We start from the raw sequence: 13,824 nt of genomic DNA on the forward strand, positions 1-13,824 counted from the left end.
TCTGAAATACCGTTCCCTCTACCCCCTTAGCCCCATGAGAATAGTAGTTATCTATTTCTGCAGTGGTACAGACTTAATAATACATGCAATCTAGTTCCTCTACTTACTTTTGCCCACCTTGTGTATTCTTTCTACTTATTCTCTGTATTTATTGTATTTGCTATGTGTATGCCTCCTCCTTTCATTTTAGTCTTTTCCATTTCTTCCTCAAAATATCTTTCTAGCACGTTCACATGCCTTTTTTTTTTTTTTTTTTTTTAAAAAAACCTGGACACAAGCACTTTCACAATCTAGTCTTGCCACCCCCCTCTATCCTGTGGTAATATCTTTTTCTATCACTGATTTGATAAACTAAAACTAAAAAGCAATTCACTTTCATAATTTACAAAATAAAAAACTGCAACAATTCTCATTGCATCGAGTTTAGAGCATTTTAAAATCATTATCTGGGCTGAGTGCTTCAAATTATATAATCAGCCTTTCTTCATTTTATTTACATATTCATAAGAGAATAGACTAGACACTTTGAGATGGGTAAATTCAGATTAAAGAGAAAATGAAGAAAACCTGATCATTTCACTAGAATATTAGCATTCTATCACAACATTTAAAAAACAAAAACAACAAAAAACCCGACTCCCCCCACAGTTCTAAGCGTGTCACAGATGTGGTATAAAAGAGTGATTTTGTCTTTGCCATTGTATTTGTTATACAGGTGCTATGACTTAAAATAACTATAAGCTCACGCTTTATTAGATTCACAGACATGATCCGTTCTGAAGGAATCTTCCTACGTTTTTCAGCATATTTTTTGGACAAAGCAGAGTTCTGTTGCATGAGAAACCTCTGCAATGATTCATGTGAAAAAAAATTCCTTTTACACTGTAAAAATATTTTCAGAGACCTACAGCTCTTCTGCATTTCTGACCATTCTGGTTCTACTCCAAGCCTTTTTAGAGGCATGCACATGCATAGGAAAAAGGGTAAAGGGAAAGCAAATTCTCTTATAAAAAGCTGAAAAATGTTTCTCTTAAAAAAAATCTACAGTACTGACTTAAAATAATTATATTCAGCTATCTTCTTCCTTACAATGAACATGGCAAAATTAGCAGACTACTTCTCATTCTCCCTCCCCAAAAGTCTTCCTGAAATGAAAGATAAAGATGTTACCAAAAACAAAACCAAAAAACCCTAAGAAACAAACAGAGCCATTTAAACTGGAAGTTAACTGCCAGCTAATTTTCATCAAGGTACTCTGTTCTAGTGACAGAAGCCATTTAAATGAAGGTATGGTTAACGAGAAAATTGTCGATTGTCCGACTTCTTGTTAATGTGTTTGAAGATTTTAGCTTTGTGGACGTTCTTTGATTTCTGGTAACCAAATCCTCCACCTCCACCTCTTTTCTGTAGTCTTCTGCCTTGGTTGCTGTTCACATCTGAAATTGTTTTGGTTAAAGAACTTAAAAAAGGAACCATTTGAAATGCTGCTTTTTAAGTATTGTAAGAGTTAAGTTGAGAAAAAACTACAGCATTACACAAATGGTTTAGTTGTATAACTACAGAAGACACCGTCTGGAACTTACTTACTGCCTGTCATTCTAACGAATGTTTTTTATCCTCCAGTTGTCCAACTGAGTAGGCCAAAATATCACTGCTTCAAATTCCATCTTCTGGCAAGTTTGAAAATAATCTAGAAACAGTCTATTTCATGCTCTTGCCCCTCTATTTCAGAGTTCCATGATTACACTTCAGTACATACCTTTGAATGAAAACGATGCTACATAAAAGAGAACACGTATGTAACATTCCCAAATCTGCTAACCTGCAGCAACTGAAGCATTAACATATGTGCACTCAGACACAAGCGTTCCTAAGTAAATACTGACACGGGAAAAATTGCCATTTAACATTTTCTTTGACAGAGTACTGTTTGAGCAGAACGCATTTATGTGATTAACACCAAAAGAGGAGGGGGGAAAAAACCCAACATTTGACCTTAGGTACTTCAGTAAGCTGCACTGAACATTTTAGAGCAGAAATTCAGTTCTGAAACACTGCAGTAAAAGGATACTGAGGTCAACAAACGGAGGGACTTTAAAACCGAATGAAAGGCTGACTTTGGGCAGATCCAAGCTATTGACGTTGTAGATCTGTTTCAGAGAGTGGGAGTCATAAGCTCTAATGTAAGCTTTGTATGCTTCCTGGGCTGACTTGTGAAGGAAGTAGTTCTTCTCAATCAGTTTCTCCAGCTGGTAAGGAAAAAAAGCAAGACACATATCCAATTATGGCTGCAGCAACGGTATAAATTACATGCAAACAAATTATTTACTGTGTGAGTTGCCATGATGTTCACTATTCACTTCAGTAAAACTGCCCTGTTACAGCGGAGTGCACAAATATATATCAGAGCGCTTTTATTAACAAACGAACAAACAAGTCTCAATGGAAACTACCGTATGTCGCCTCAGTGATGTGAAAAAGCCACAAAAATAAATTAGGTTTTCGTAATCAAACTAATATATAATTACGGCCATCCCACAAAACTAGATACACTGAAAATTAATGAAAGACAACACTAGGCTTTTAATTTGGTCATCTGAACTGTACCATCCCAGGTCCTTCATGTAGTGTCTCTGTAACGCTGCAAATTCATCATAAAATAAGCAGTGTTAATTCTAAGACAAAAACGCACATTCACTAATGTTAACCGAGGTATTTTATTCGCGGAGGGCTAAGTTCCCAATGCTGTCACCTCTCTAGATCCGAATGTCTTATTTGACCTTTAGCATACATTAATTTGACATACTAAAAATAAGTTACATTTGACATCATTACTTTCTAATTATTGTTAACCAGGAACCTCTTTCCGTAAAGACTGTCTTCAGTGCTACTTGTACTTGCTATTTTAAATTTAAGTCATGGCAAAGAGGCTTTACAGAGCTCATACAAAAGATGATTCACACAACAAAAGAAATTCACATTGACAGACCTATCTATGCTATTCTATTCAACTTTGTGCTCCACAGCTATTTTTGTAGCACTACAGTGCAAAACAGGTTTCGCTGTTTTATTTCCATCAAATAGTCAAAAATGTAACTGGTACACCTGGAATACATACTAGCATTTTTAAGTGTTGCTACCACATAGACTTCAGCATGCTGAAGTCTGAGGAAGTCATCTCACAAGACATACATTACTAATAATTAACCTGAATACATGTAACTTCAATAAAAGCTTTCATAATTCTGTGTTTGCTATGCTAGACAAACATTTATTTAGAAGTTAAAAGCAAGTCCTACACTACTGTGGCATTGTGCCATTAATGAAAATTCTTCTATACAAATTTGTATTTACAACAGTTTGGTACTGTACATAATGAAACATCTTTGAATTCAAAACACTGCATCACTGCAATGTCATAGCGGGGCAATATGACAGCAGGATTTTCTATAGAGTACTTATAAATAAGAACTTTTCAAAACATTCACATCTAAAACCAATTTCAGTCATTAAAGACTATAACATTCACTATGTAAATTATTGTCATACAAACGTTCAGAGTAGCCATAGAATGAGGTCATTTATACCTGAGACTGGATGTCTGAAATTTTTGACCAGGAAAACTCAAATTCACTTAATGGTACCTTAAAAAAGCAAAAGCAAAAACAAAAACATCAAGTATATGAATTATTTATATGATGTAAACAGGACTGCATTTAAGGGCTAAGCCAAATAGGAAAAGGTCTGTTAGGGAATAGAAGTTTATGGTAACGGTAACGGATACCACAGCTGTATCCGTTGATAAGTGATTTTTAACTCTGAAGTTCAAGGATGGTTTTGAAAATGAAAAGCATACCTGGACATATGTTTTAGGATTCTGACATCATCTTTCATTCAAAACAATGATTCCACCATTATTACCCTCAGAGTTTTTTATATTTTATATATATATACATATATATATTTTTTTTTTCAAGTGCTTTTACACCAATATACCAGTATTATCACTTTCTTTTAAACTAATGCAGTAAAGATGCTCATTATGATGCTTCAATTACTTTAAACTATACCACTCCAGCTACAAGTGTTAAAAATTTGTAGTGTAAACAAACCCATAAGGAAAGCAACTGAGAAAGTGTGTTCTATCATATCAAAACAATCACATTTGGAAGAGGGTTACTCTTCTTTTGAAACTGAACAAAATGTAACGTATTCTTTGAGCAGAAAAAACAACAACTACAAAAACCAACATCCAGGTTTTAATTCCCACTCATGCGCCAAGCTCCCAGTATCCTTCCATGGAGAGGTCATAGGAAAAAAACTTTTTTTTTTTTTTTTAATAGCACACTAACCTCAGTTGCAAAGCAATTCTAAATATTACTTGATGGTTACCTTTGTGCTGCTCACTTTACGCTTCAACTAAGTTTTCAGTTAAATATTTCCTAAGCAATAACATGATTTTTGCTTAAAAATTAAAACATGTGATTAATCATTACAGTTTCTGTCTTTAAAATCCTGCCTGCACAGTTAAAAAAAAAAAAAAAAAAGCCATTTATAAGTTTACCCTGGCTTGCTTTAGATAACGAAGAAATCCCAGTTCTTCTGGTCGTAAAATGAGCAAAGCATGTCCTCTACCATTTATACCTCTGGCAGTTCTACCAACTCGATGAATGTATTCCTTTTGGAAATAATAAAGAAAAACAAGTCCAATCAGTCTTTCAAATATGCAATAATATGAACAGCCTCACAGAAAAACAAATTTAACATTAATACAGTTCAATGTGTCACCCATTATGTTTTAAAATTCATTCTTAGTAAAGACACAAAACAGGAATACTTGACTGTATTTCACCTTTCACTGTTAACAACAACTTGGGGTTTGCAGTAGTTGAAAAATCAAACTTTTGACACATCTGCTCTGCATATTTCTGAAGACTTATGAGTTTTATGGGTGTTGTTTGTTTGCAGTGCATATTTATTCAAATGAGAATGTTGCTTTTTAAATAAAAATCAAACTTTCATTGGAAAAGCTGTTAGGAGGCTCAGGGATGCATATGTAACATCACACTCCTTTTACAAATTCATCTGTTGTCTAGCTGATTAGATTTTAAATTGCTTTAATAGCAGGAAGAGTAATATTTAAAAAAAAAAAAAACTCTTTAAAAAGGTACCAAAGGTTTCAGCTAGGTGCACCCCTTTTCTAGGGGCTACTGGTGGGGAAGTGGAAGAAATTAGCTGCTAGATGTGAACATGGCTGAAGCCTGACCTCTGTCAAGCAGCAGAATCAGGTTTTCTCAGCAGCTACATTTGTAGCTAGGATTTGATTTGTTGCTAGGAAGTTATTCTATTTCTTCAACTTACTTTTGGATCATCTGGAGGGTCATACTGGACAATCCAGTCCACTTCAGGAATATCCAGTCCTCTAGCAGCTACATCAGTGCACAACAGTATTCCAGATTCCGCATTGCAGAACTGGAAAAATGTAGCAGTACGTTTCGTTTGTTTCTGCTTGCCCTGGAAGTAAACAAATTAAGGATGACATTTCATCCCAGGAATTCTGTCGATTTGTAAGTTGACATATAATTTCTCATTTAATACATTATATTACTGGTAAAAATATAAAATAATTTAGGGCATCTTTCCATCTTATAGGCTTGTATAGACAAACACCAATTTCTGAAGGCAATGCCATTTCAGAAGGAAGAAACAAAGCTAGCACAGTAAATAGCACAGGGCCACATAAAATGGTTTATCAGCTTATGCTGTATGTTCTAAGGCACTGAAAACTCATTTGTTTCAAGAGGATTATATAAATGCCTTCAGTTCAGAAAAAGGATATTTGCAAGACTAGGAATTACAGGTTAAAAGAAACAAAAACATGTTTGTAATAAATAGTTCTATTGAAGTGCAGCAACAAAACCTCCAACAAATCAAAAAGACAAGTACATTTGCGGTCAGCTATAATTGTTTCATAAACTTGCAGTCAATCTCTTCTTAACTACGCAAGTTTGTCTTTTTGATAACTATTGAAGATACTCATCCAGATGGAGAGAACTGGTATACTAAAACCAAGCATCCCCCTAGCCACAGATACTCATCCAGATGGAGAGAACTGGTATACTAAAACCAAGCATCCCCCTAGCCACAGAAAAAGTACCTGAAATTGCAACGATCAAAGTGTTTTGATTCTTAACTTTGATCCATAAATTGAGTTTTAGTGCTTGTGAAAGGCCACCTCTTAGAGGATAACCAAAAGTTTTCCATACAGAACATAAATTAGTATCAGTGTTTCAGCCCTGGTTTGGGAACTAACAAGATTAATGATATTGACATCCTGTTACTAGATAGTCTTTGCTTTATCTCCTTGCTCTGCAAACTAGTCTCAAGATCATCATCAGTTTGTGAGCAGGATATCTTTCTATTAAGCTGGACTGGAAAAAATGAGGGCACAAGAAAGGTCATTAACAACTTACAGGTACTATCCGATTGATTAAAAATAAGTCGATGAATAAAATACTTACATGAATGGCCATAACGGGCAAATCAATATAGTTGAGTAATTCATAATGGTATTTCACCGACATACACGAAGAAAAAAATACCATCAGTTTCTTCTTCCGGTTCTTCTTGAGGAAGGTGAAGAGCAAAAGGAATCTTTTCTCAGATGGACATACTACATAGCCCTGGAAATTATTCAAACATTGTAAAATACAGCAGTATGAAATACATTTTTACTTCACTAATACGATTATATCACAGGCATATTACGTGCTGAAAAAAACATGCCAGGCAGTTTTTTTTCCAGCAATATCAGGCCAAACCATTCCTTTTATGGTTTGTCCCTCACTAGGGTGCATGAAGCTCCTGAAGTAAGATGATGAACTTAGCAAGAATCTTACTGTACTAACCTGAAATAATTCTCCAAGATATAATTTTTACTTAATTCTCCAAAACAATCTCATTTAAGTTCCGTGAAAAGCAGTTTGTTTATACAATAATAACCTATTTCAATAACTTCTCAATCACTAACATTAGGCATGAAAATGACTGCACAGGGTTCTTAATATTATGATTTCAAAAATTTTATTTCAAGAAACTCTTACCATAAACTTACTCTTTTATGGTAATACATACCTACTGGCAATTTTATAGTAACACTCATCGTTTTGTCAACTGCACAAATTCAGCAATTTCTGTGCAACTCCATTTTGCTATTACCTGAAGCTGCAGCAGTTAAATATACCTAAGGTGTTCTCTAGTTAACAACATGGTGACTACAGTAACAAGGAGAACTGCAGCTTGCAGTAATGTAATTACTGCTCTTTGCATGTAATGTAAATAAAAACAGATAAAGGTAAGCAAGTGTATTACTATTTCATGACTTTTTTTTACCATCTATCTTGCAAACATCTACTAGATGCATGACATTTATTAGAGAGCAGACTGAATAAATCCCTTTAGGCAACTGATAGCTTTTGCTCATTAGGATGGTAAACACCCTCTAAGGCAGTGTTTATACAACCCAATTAAAAACATGTAGAACTCGGAATGTTCACAAAGCACATCGCTTTTAATAACATTTCTGTTTTACCTGTTCGAGACCATCTACTGTTGCTGTCTCCTTGTTATCATCAACCCCAACGTATAGGGGCTCTTTCTTCAGAGAGATCTTAGCCAAATCTTCAACCTTTCTGGTTTGTGTAGCAGAAAAAAGCATCGTCTGTCTGCGCTCTGAAAATATTAATTTTGAAGGAATCTCATTTTTTAAAGAAAAATTCAACTAGCAAGTCATTTTCTTCTTTCCTGAGCAAGTCTTCTCCTTTTTAATACTGAATTCCAATTCAAACATACAGCTACTGATAAACAGAACTAAGTGTAGTTTTACTATGCATTACATATGATGTTTACCTACGTTGCCTTCACCCCGCCAAATCCTATCACCTATAAAAACTAAGTATTCTTTCCTGCTGGGAAAATGTTAATAATCATTTGCACTCCAATTTAGACAGCAAACTGATTTAAATAGATACTTCCCTTGTAATTCCAACTACAGATTGATTTCATTCCCATGAACTTGTTAAAACGCTTTTGTTTTCTCAAAATAAAAAATTATGCTGGAAATTAGTTTTGCAAGGTAAGTGGTAACAACACACTTCAGATTTGTAAGTTTTTCCTGCATAGTCTATAATACACACATTTGTGCATGCTCTTTGTCACATGGCATTACCTGTGTGCTGATCCTCACTGACTTCAGTGGATCTTACAGCAGTTGTAAAAATCCACCTGCCTGCATGTTGTCCCTCAGCTCAAATACATATATCCTGACCCTGTAACATTTTCCTGTTACATGAATACACGGAAAACATGGACTTAAACATATTCCATTTTACAACTCCAAGAACAGTACCAATTGTTCTTTTGGAACAACTGGTTCGACCACTTCTGAAAAACTATTTTCCTATTTTGAAGCCTCCGTTATAAAATATGAATTCCTTCCTAATAGGGCAAGAGTAATACATTCACGCAAAATAAAAATCTCTTCTGTCGTTTTCTTCACGAAGAACATGCAGTTTTACCACTCTTCCCTCCTCTTCCCTTTTTAGCACTGTACACTGACATTCTTCACAGCATGTTACTAATTAGATTTATATATTTGCCTATTAAACACGCACACCTGAAATATAAGATTTAAGATCTGGAATTTAACATTGCTTATTGATATACTATTTCCATGTTCTTTAGTTCTACATTTTAAGAATTAAAGGAAAAGCCTTGGTAACTCCGAGAAACGATGAACGTTAATTTACAGATCAGTTACATGGAATAACTAAATTGAAACTTATAAATTAGGAAAGCAAAACTTTAAAGGTAAGTGTTCAAATAAACTTAAGAGACTGTTCTTGGAGATACGAAGAAACTTCCAACTGCACATGGGAAGACCTTTTTTCTTACGGTATTTGACCATTACTAGGAAATAAGGAACTGTAGGAAATAAGCATGCACTGAGAGAAAGATGAATGACAATCTAATCTAGAAGTCAAACTAAAAGGATCTCTCACGAGCAGAATAACACCCATAGAGTACATATGAAAATTTTGTCCTCCAAATAGGTGATGCTAAATAAAATAATACATACTACCTATGAGAAGAAAAAGACAGAGTAAGACAATCACTCTGAAGTGCATTTACAGAACTATAAAAATTAATGACTTTTCTTATAATAATTGAGTCATAAAGAAGACATAATCTTAGTCAAGTAATTTCCAGGAAAGATAGATTTTTTTTTTCTTACTTGGTAGAAGTTTTATGATCTGTTTCATTTCTTCTTCAAACCCAACCTCTAAGATACGATCTGCTTCATCAATTACCAAACACTGCAAGTTCTTGTACATGAAACCTGGAGTGTTCTAGAAGATGAATAAACCCAGTCAGACAGTGACAAGGATCTTGCTTTGTCTTAATAGCGCACATGAGAAGCCAGTGTTTTACCTACCTGCATATGATCCAGAAGTCTTCCTGGTGTTGCCACAATGATGTTGATCCCATTTCCAAGTTTCTGTGCTTCTGCTGACCTGTTACTGCCCCCCATTATCAGACCATAGGTGTGAACATGATGATTCATAAGTTCTTTAAGAACTCCGTATGTTTGCATAGCAAGCTCTCGAGTAGGTGAAAGAATAATAACACCCGTTCCTAAAACAAAACAAAACAAAAAAAAAAAAAAATCACCAATCATCCAAGAGTAAGTTACAACAGCTCATCCCATCCCTTTCACAGCCCCATCCCTAAATGGCTGGGCCGCTGTAAAATTCAACTGTGAAACAAAGGAAGAGCCTTACCATTTCTAGGCATGAATTTTAACTTGTAGATGAGTTCTACTGCAGGAATGAGAAATGCAAGTGTTTTGCCACTGCCTGTTTTTGCAGCTGCTAGAATATCCCTGTATACAGCAAAGTTAGAAAGAGAAGCTCTTAGTTAAATCTACAGAGAAAAAAAGCAATCCCATTTTGAACAATGTTGACAATGTGAAAACATAACATGGCTTAAAAGAAACTACTATAGTAAGTTTTAAGAGCTCAGTGGCAGATCTTGTCAATAGTAATTGGTCTCTATGTCTCTAGAGGCTCTATGGGACACACTAACACAAGCGAGTACTGAAAACAGACTGCCCTGCTTTTAAACCAAATATAAAGTGTTTTCCATGAATCTACCCTGAGTATTTCTTCACACACAACATATACTTTGTTAACTTGTATGAACGATTAAACAAAATACGGTAAATAAAATATTTAAGTATGTTTTCTCATATTTTAAAATTTAGCTGCAGAAAGTCACATTTCATGTATTTAATTTGCTAGCAAAATTTACATGGCATTCAAGGTTAATACAGCTATATAAAATACATGTGTATTTCTTACCTGCCTTCTAGAAGAGGCTTAATACTTTTATGTTGAATTTCTGTCATATGTGTGAAGCCCATGTCATTTATGCCTTTCAGGGTGTTCTCACTGACAAGACCAGCAAGGGAAGCAAATGAAGTGTCTTCAAAAGCACCTGAGGAGGAAAAAAAAGAGAGAGAGAGAGAGAGAAATAATTTCAAATTCGTTTCTTCAGCTCCATCCATCCTCTGGAATTATCCAGTTAAATTTACCTGGATGAAAAATCAAAGTAAAGGACTTTTTCTTATTCCTTCCTACCATAAAATCCTACAACACTGACAAAACATTCTATACTAATGTGTTCCTAGCAGTATCAGCTAGAGCTGTTAAAAATAAACATGAATGCACTGCTTCTCATGCCAAATTTAGCAGTCATCTACCTCTACACTGCTCTTGATTTTTTCCTTCTACAATTAAACATATGTAGGTATACAAACATTTGTAAAGATACATACTATATAATGGCATGTATGTTTTATACAGATAGTGTGTATGTTTTCAAAGAGTTTTTTTCCTCCTGGTAAATTTAAGACCAATAGTTAAATAAGGAGTATATATAACGCAAATTTCAAAGAACAGTAACTGAATAAATAATTCTGCAGGTACTGCTATCGTGCTACATATATTCAAATGCTTGACTCTTAATACAAATTTGAAGACAGCAGCTTGCGCTACTATAAAGCTTTAGAACCTGAATTTTAGCTTATATATGAAAAAGAGGACAGAAGATACCTGTTACACCTAATGGTAAACTGGGCACTTCATCCTCCTCCTCTTCCACTTCTTTTTCTCCAGAATCCTGCCCATCTTCATCTTCCACCTCTGCAGATTCATCTTCTTCAGTCTTTACTTTTTTAGTTTCTAAACCTAGTATGTTATTTTGCAGAAAACAAGCTAGTCATTGTCCATTATGGATATGCCACAAAATGCATCTCCTCAGCCTGAAAATCACTCTTACAAATATTGTGCCTTTCTCATCTACCAGTCTGGAGGGAGTTGGGGGAGGTAAGGGGGAAACAATCCCCCCTCAACCCTCTACTTCTGTGAGGTTATGTGCATTTAGAAAATAATATTAATAGGACAAAAAAGGAGAAGTTATACAAGTTTCTATAGAATTTTAAGATATAGACAGCAAAAACTTCATTTAAGTTTCCTGCACACAATCCACACAGTAAAACAAAGAAATTTGATTTATGTTATAAAAGCTGGCCGGAGAATGAGGTAATTTAGCCTTAAACAAGTTACAAAATCCTTTCTTCTCCCTCAGGTAGACGCGCAAGACTCCAGCATCACCTGTGCTCAGTTTTACGCCCAGAGCGCTACATGCGAGCAGCGGTTCACCGCACGACCGTGAGCAGCGCCACGGAGACCAAGCCGGTAAGGGATACAAGTCTCAAGACGCACAGCTCGCTGGGACGACGCGGCTGGTACGGCCTTGGCGGTCCTTCCCGCCGTACTTGTCACGCGGCCCGGCGCAGAAACCCTCCCCGCGCCGCCCCAGCACCAGCTGCGCGGTTCCCCCCCTACCACGGCGCAGAACGCGGAAAACGGTCCCTTTTCCCCTTTGCCCGTTTCCCGCAGCCCCGGGAGACCCGGCGCCGACACCACGTACCGTCCCCGGCCTCAGCCGGCCCCCTCTTTTTCTTCCTCCGTTTCGCCTTGGCCTCCGCGCCCTCGGCGCGGCCCGGGCCCGCCGCCGCCTCCCCGGCGGGGGCCGCCGCCGCCTCCTCCTGCTGCTGCTGCTGCTGCTGCTCCGGGGGGCCCAGCGAGGCCGCCTCGCCTGGCGCGGGCACAGCGCGGGGAGAGGGAGAGACACGTTAGATCAAACCGGGGTGCGCCGCGCCGGGCCAGGCCGCGCCGGGCCGCGCCGCCCCCGCCGTACCTGCCCCCTCGGCCGCTCGCCGCTTCAGGTTGCGCTGCCGCAGCTTCAGGTTGCGCTTGTGGATCTTCTTGCGGAGCAGCCGCATGGGCAGGTTGCCCGCCGCTACCGACACCGACATCTCGGCCGCACGCGGAGACGCCGGAACCGCCCGCGCCGGAACCGCCTCCCGGGCGGCCCGCAGCGGCCTCCGGCGGCGCGGCGGAGGCAGCGCCAGGGCCGGGCCCGGACCCGGACGCGGTGACTCCCCGGGTGCGCCGTGCCCCCTTGTGCCCCGAGGGGCGGCGCCGCCATCTTCTGCGCGGCCCCGCGCCCCGCCATGTTGCCTCCGTTGGCGGTCGCGGGCGCTCGGTTCCAAGGCACCCCCGGGCGCTGCCCCGGCGGAGCGCGCCGCCGCCGCCGCCTTCCCCCCGCCTTCCCCCCGCCTCCTGCGCCGGCCGGGCCGGGCCGGGTCGGGCCGCTGGGAGCGCGGCCCCGAGCTCCGCCGGCCTCCCCGGCCGCTGGGCTCGGAGGCGGCGGCGGCCGGGGTCCGCGCCGGCCCGGCGGTGCTGCGGGCACGATTTCTTGGAGGTTTCTTAGGCAGCTGCTCTGCGATTCCAGGGATAGAGGCGGTACGGCCTTTCTGCCTCCCTTCTTCCTTTCCGGCCCTTCTTCCAGAGAGCGGGTGCTGCCGGCCCTGCTTGGCCAGCAGGTGGCACAAATAGTGCGGGCATTTACAGCAAATCGCTTTGCTCTCTCACGGCGATACCCGCCGTGTCCTTAAGAGATCGGAAGGACCCAGCCTGCGATGTCCTGCTGTAACGGAGACTCAGCTCACTGTGCAGAGCTATCACTGTGTTAATTTCATGGGTTTTATTACATACAACTCGTTTTTTAAGAAGCTACTGGTGTTCGAGATGAAACAAAACTGACTTTTCACCGCCTGTAACTGTTGTCTTGCAGGGTTTGTATGGATTGCCAGGATAAGAATTAAGATTTTTGGCCAGAGTTTCAAAATACTGGTAGATGCATACAATTTTAAAATTCCTGTTATTTGTGTCTACATTCAAATTAACAATGCTTATTAGTCCTTTACAAGAGAAACGTGTGAGGTGTCCGCTTTTCTGAAGTGTGAACACCTTGCTCCAGAAATACAAGGGTTCATTATCCCAAAAATTTTAGAAAGGAAAATGATAAAAAGTCATAAGGAAGAGACAAAGAAATCGGAAGACATCTGCAATTGCATACAATAATCTTGTTTATGAAAGCTATCTGAAAGGAGAAGGAAATACTAGTGTGGAAGAGAATTTAGTCTAAGCAAGCTTTACTGTGATGGGAAAAGATGTCCTTATCTCTATGTTATGTCTTAATAACACTGAAATAAGATTAAGCCAAAACCATATCCTAAGACCTTTAAGCTTTACGCTTGAGATTGGAGCCTTCCAGGTGACTGAATGAAAACTAAGAAACAAAAAGGTCAGTATTATATATCACTGTTTTGTGAGCAGAAACTGAAATCCGGGTGTT

The 13,824-nt window shown here is 38.8% G+C and overlaps 1 protein-coding gene across 1 annotated transcript; it reads right to left on the reverse strand.

Moving 5' to 3' along the window:
* Positions 1 to 262: 262 nt before the first annotated feature.
* DDX18 (DEAD-box helicase 18) lies at positions 263 to 12,493 on the reverse strand. Its single transcript, XM_068949173.1, has 14 exons — positions 12,322 to 12,493; positions 12,052 to 12,219; positions 11,172 to 11,306; positions 10,419 to 10,554; positions 9,840 to 9,940; positions 9,494 to 9,693; positions 9,293 to 9,407; positions 7,592 to 7,731; positions 6,522 to 6,683; positions 5,362 to 5,514; positions 4,565 to 4,678; positions 3,588 to 3,644; positions 2,072 to 2,249; positions 263 to 1,436 (listed from the first exon to the last, which is right to left on the reverse strand). Exons 1-14 carry the CDS (start codon positions 12,437 to 12,439, stop codon positions 1,294 to 1,296), a joined length of 1,920 nt encoding a protein of 639 aa, XP_068805274.1. The 5' UTR covers positions 12,440 to 12,493; the 3' UTR covers positions 263 to 1,293.
* Between the last annotated feature and the right edge of the window lie 1,331 nt (positions 12,494 to 13,824).

Source organism: Struthio camelus, chromosome 6 (genome assembly GCF_040807025.1).
Source record: "Struthio camelus isolate bStrCam1 chromosome 6, bStrCam1.hap1, whole genome shotgun sequence".
Taxonomy (NCBI): domain Eukaryota; kingdom Metazoa; phylum Chordata; class Aves; order Struthioniformes; family Struthionidae; genus Struthio; species Struthio camelus.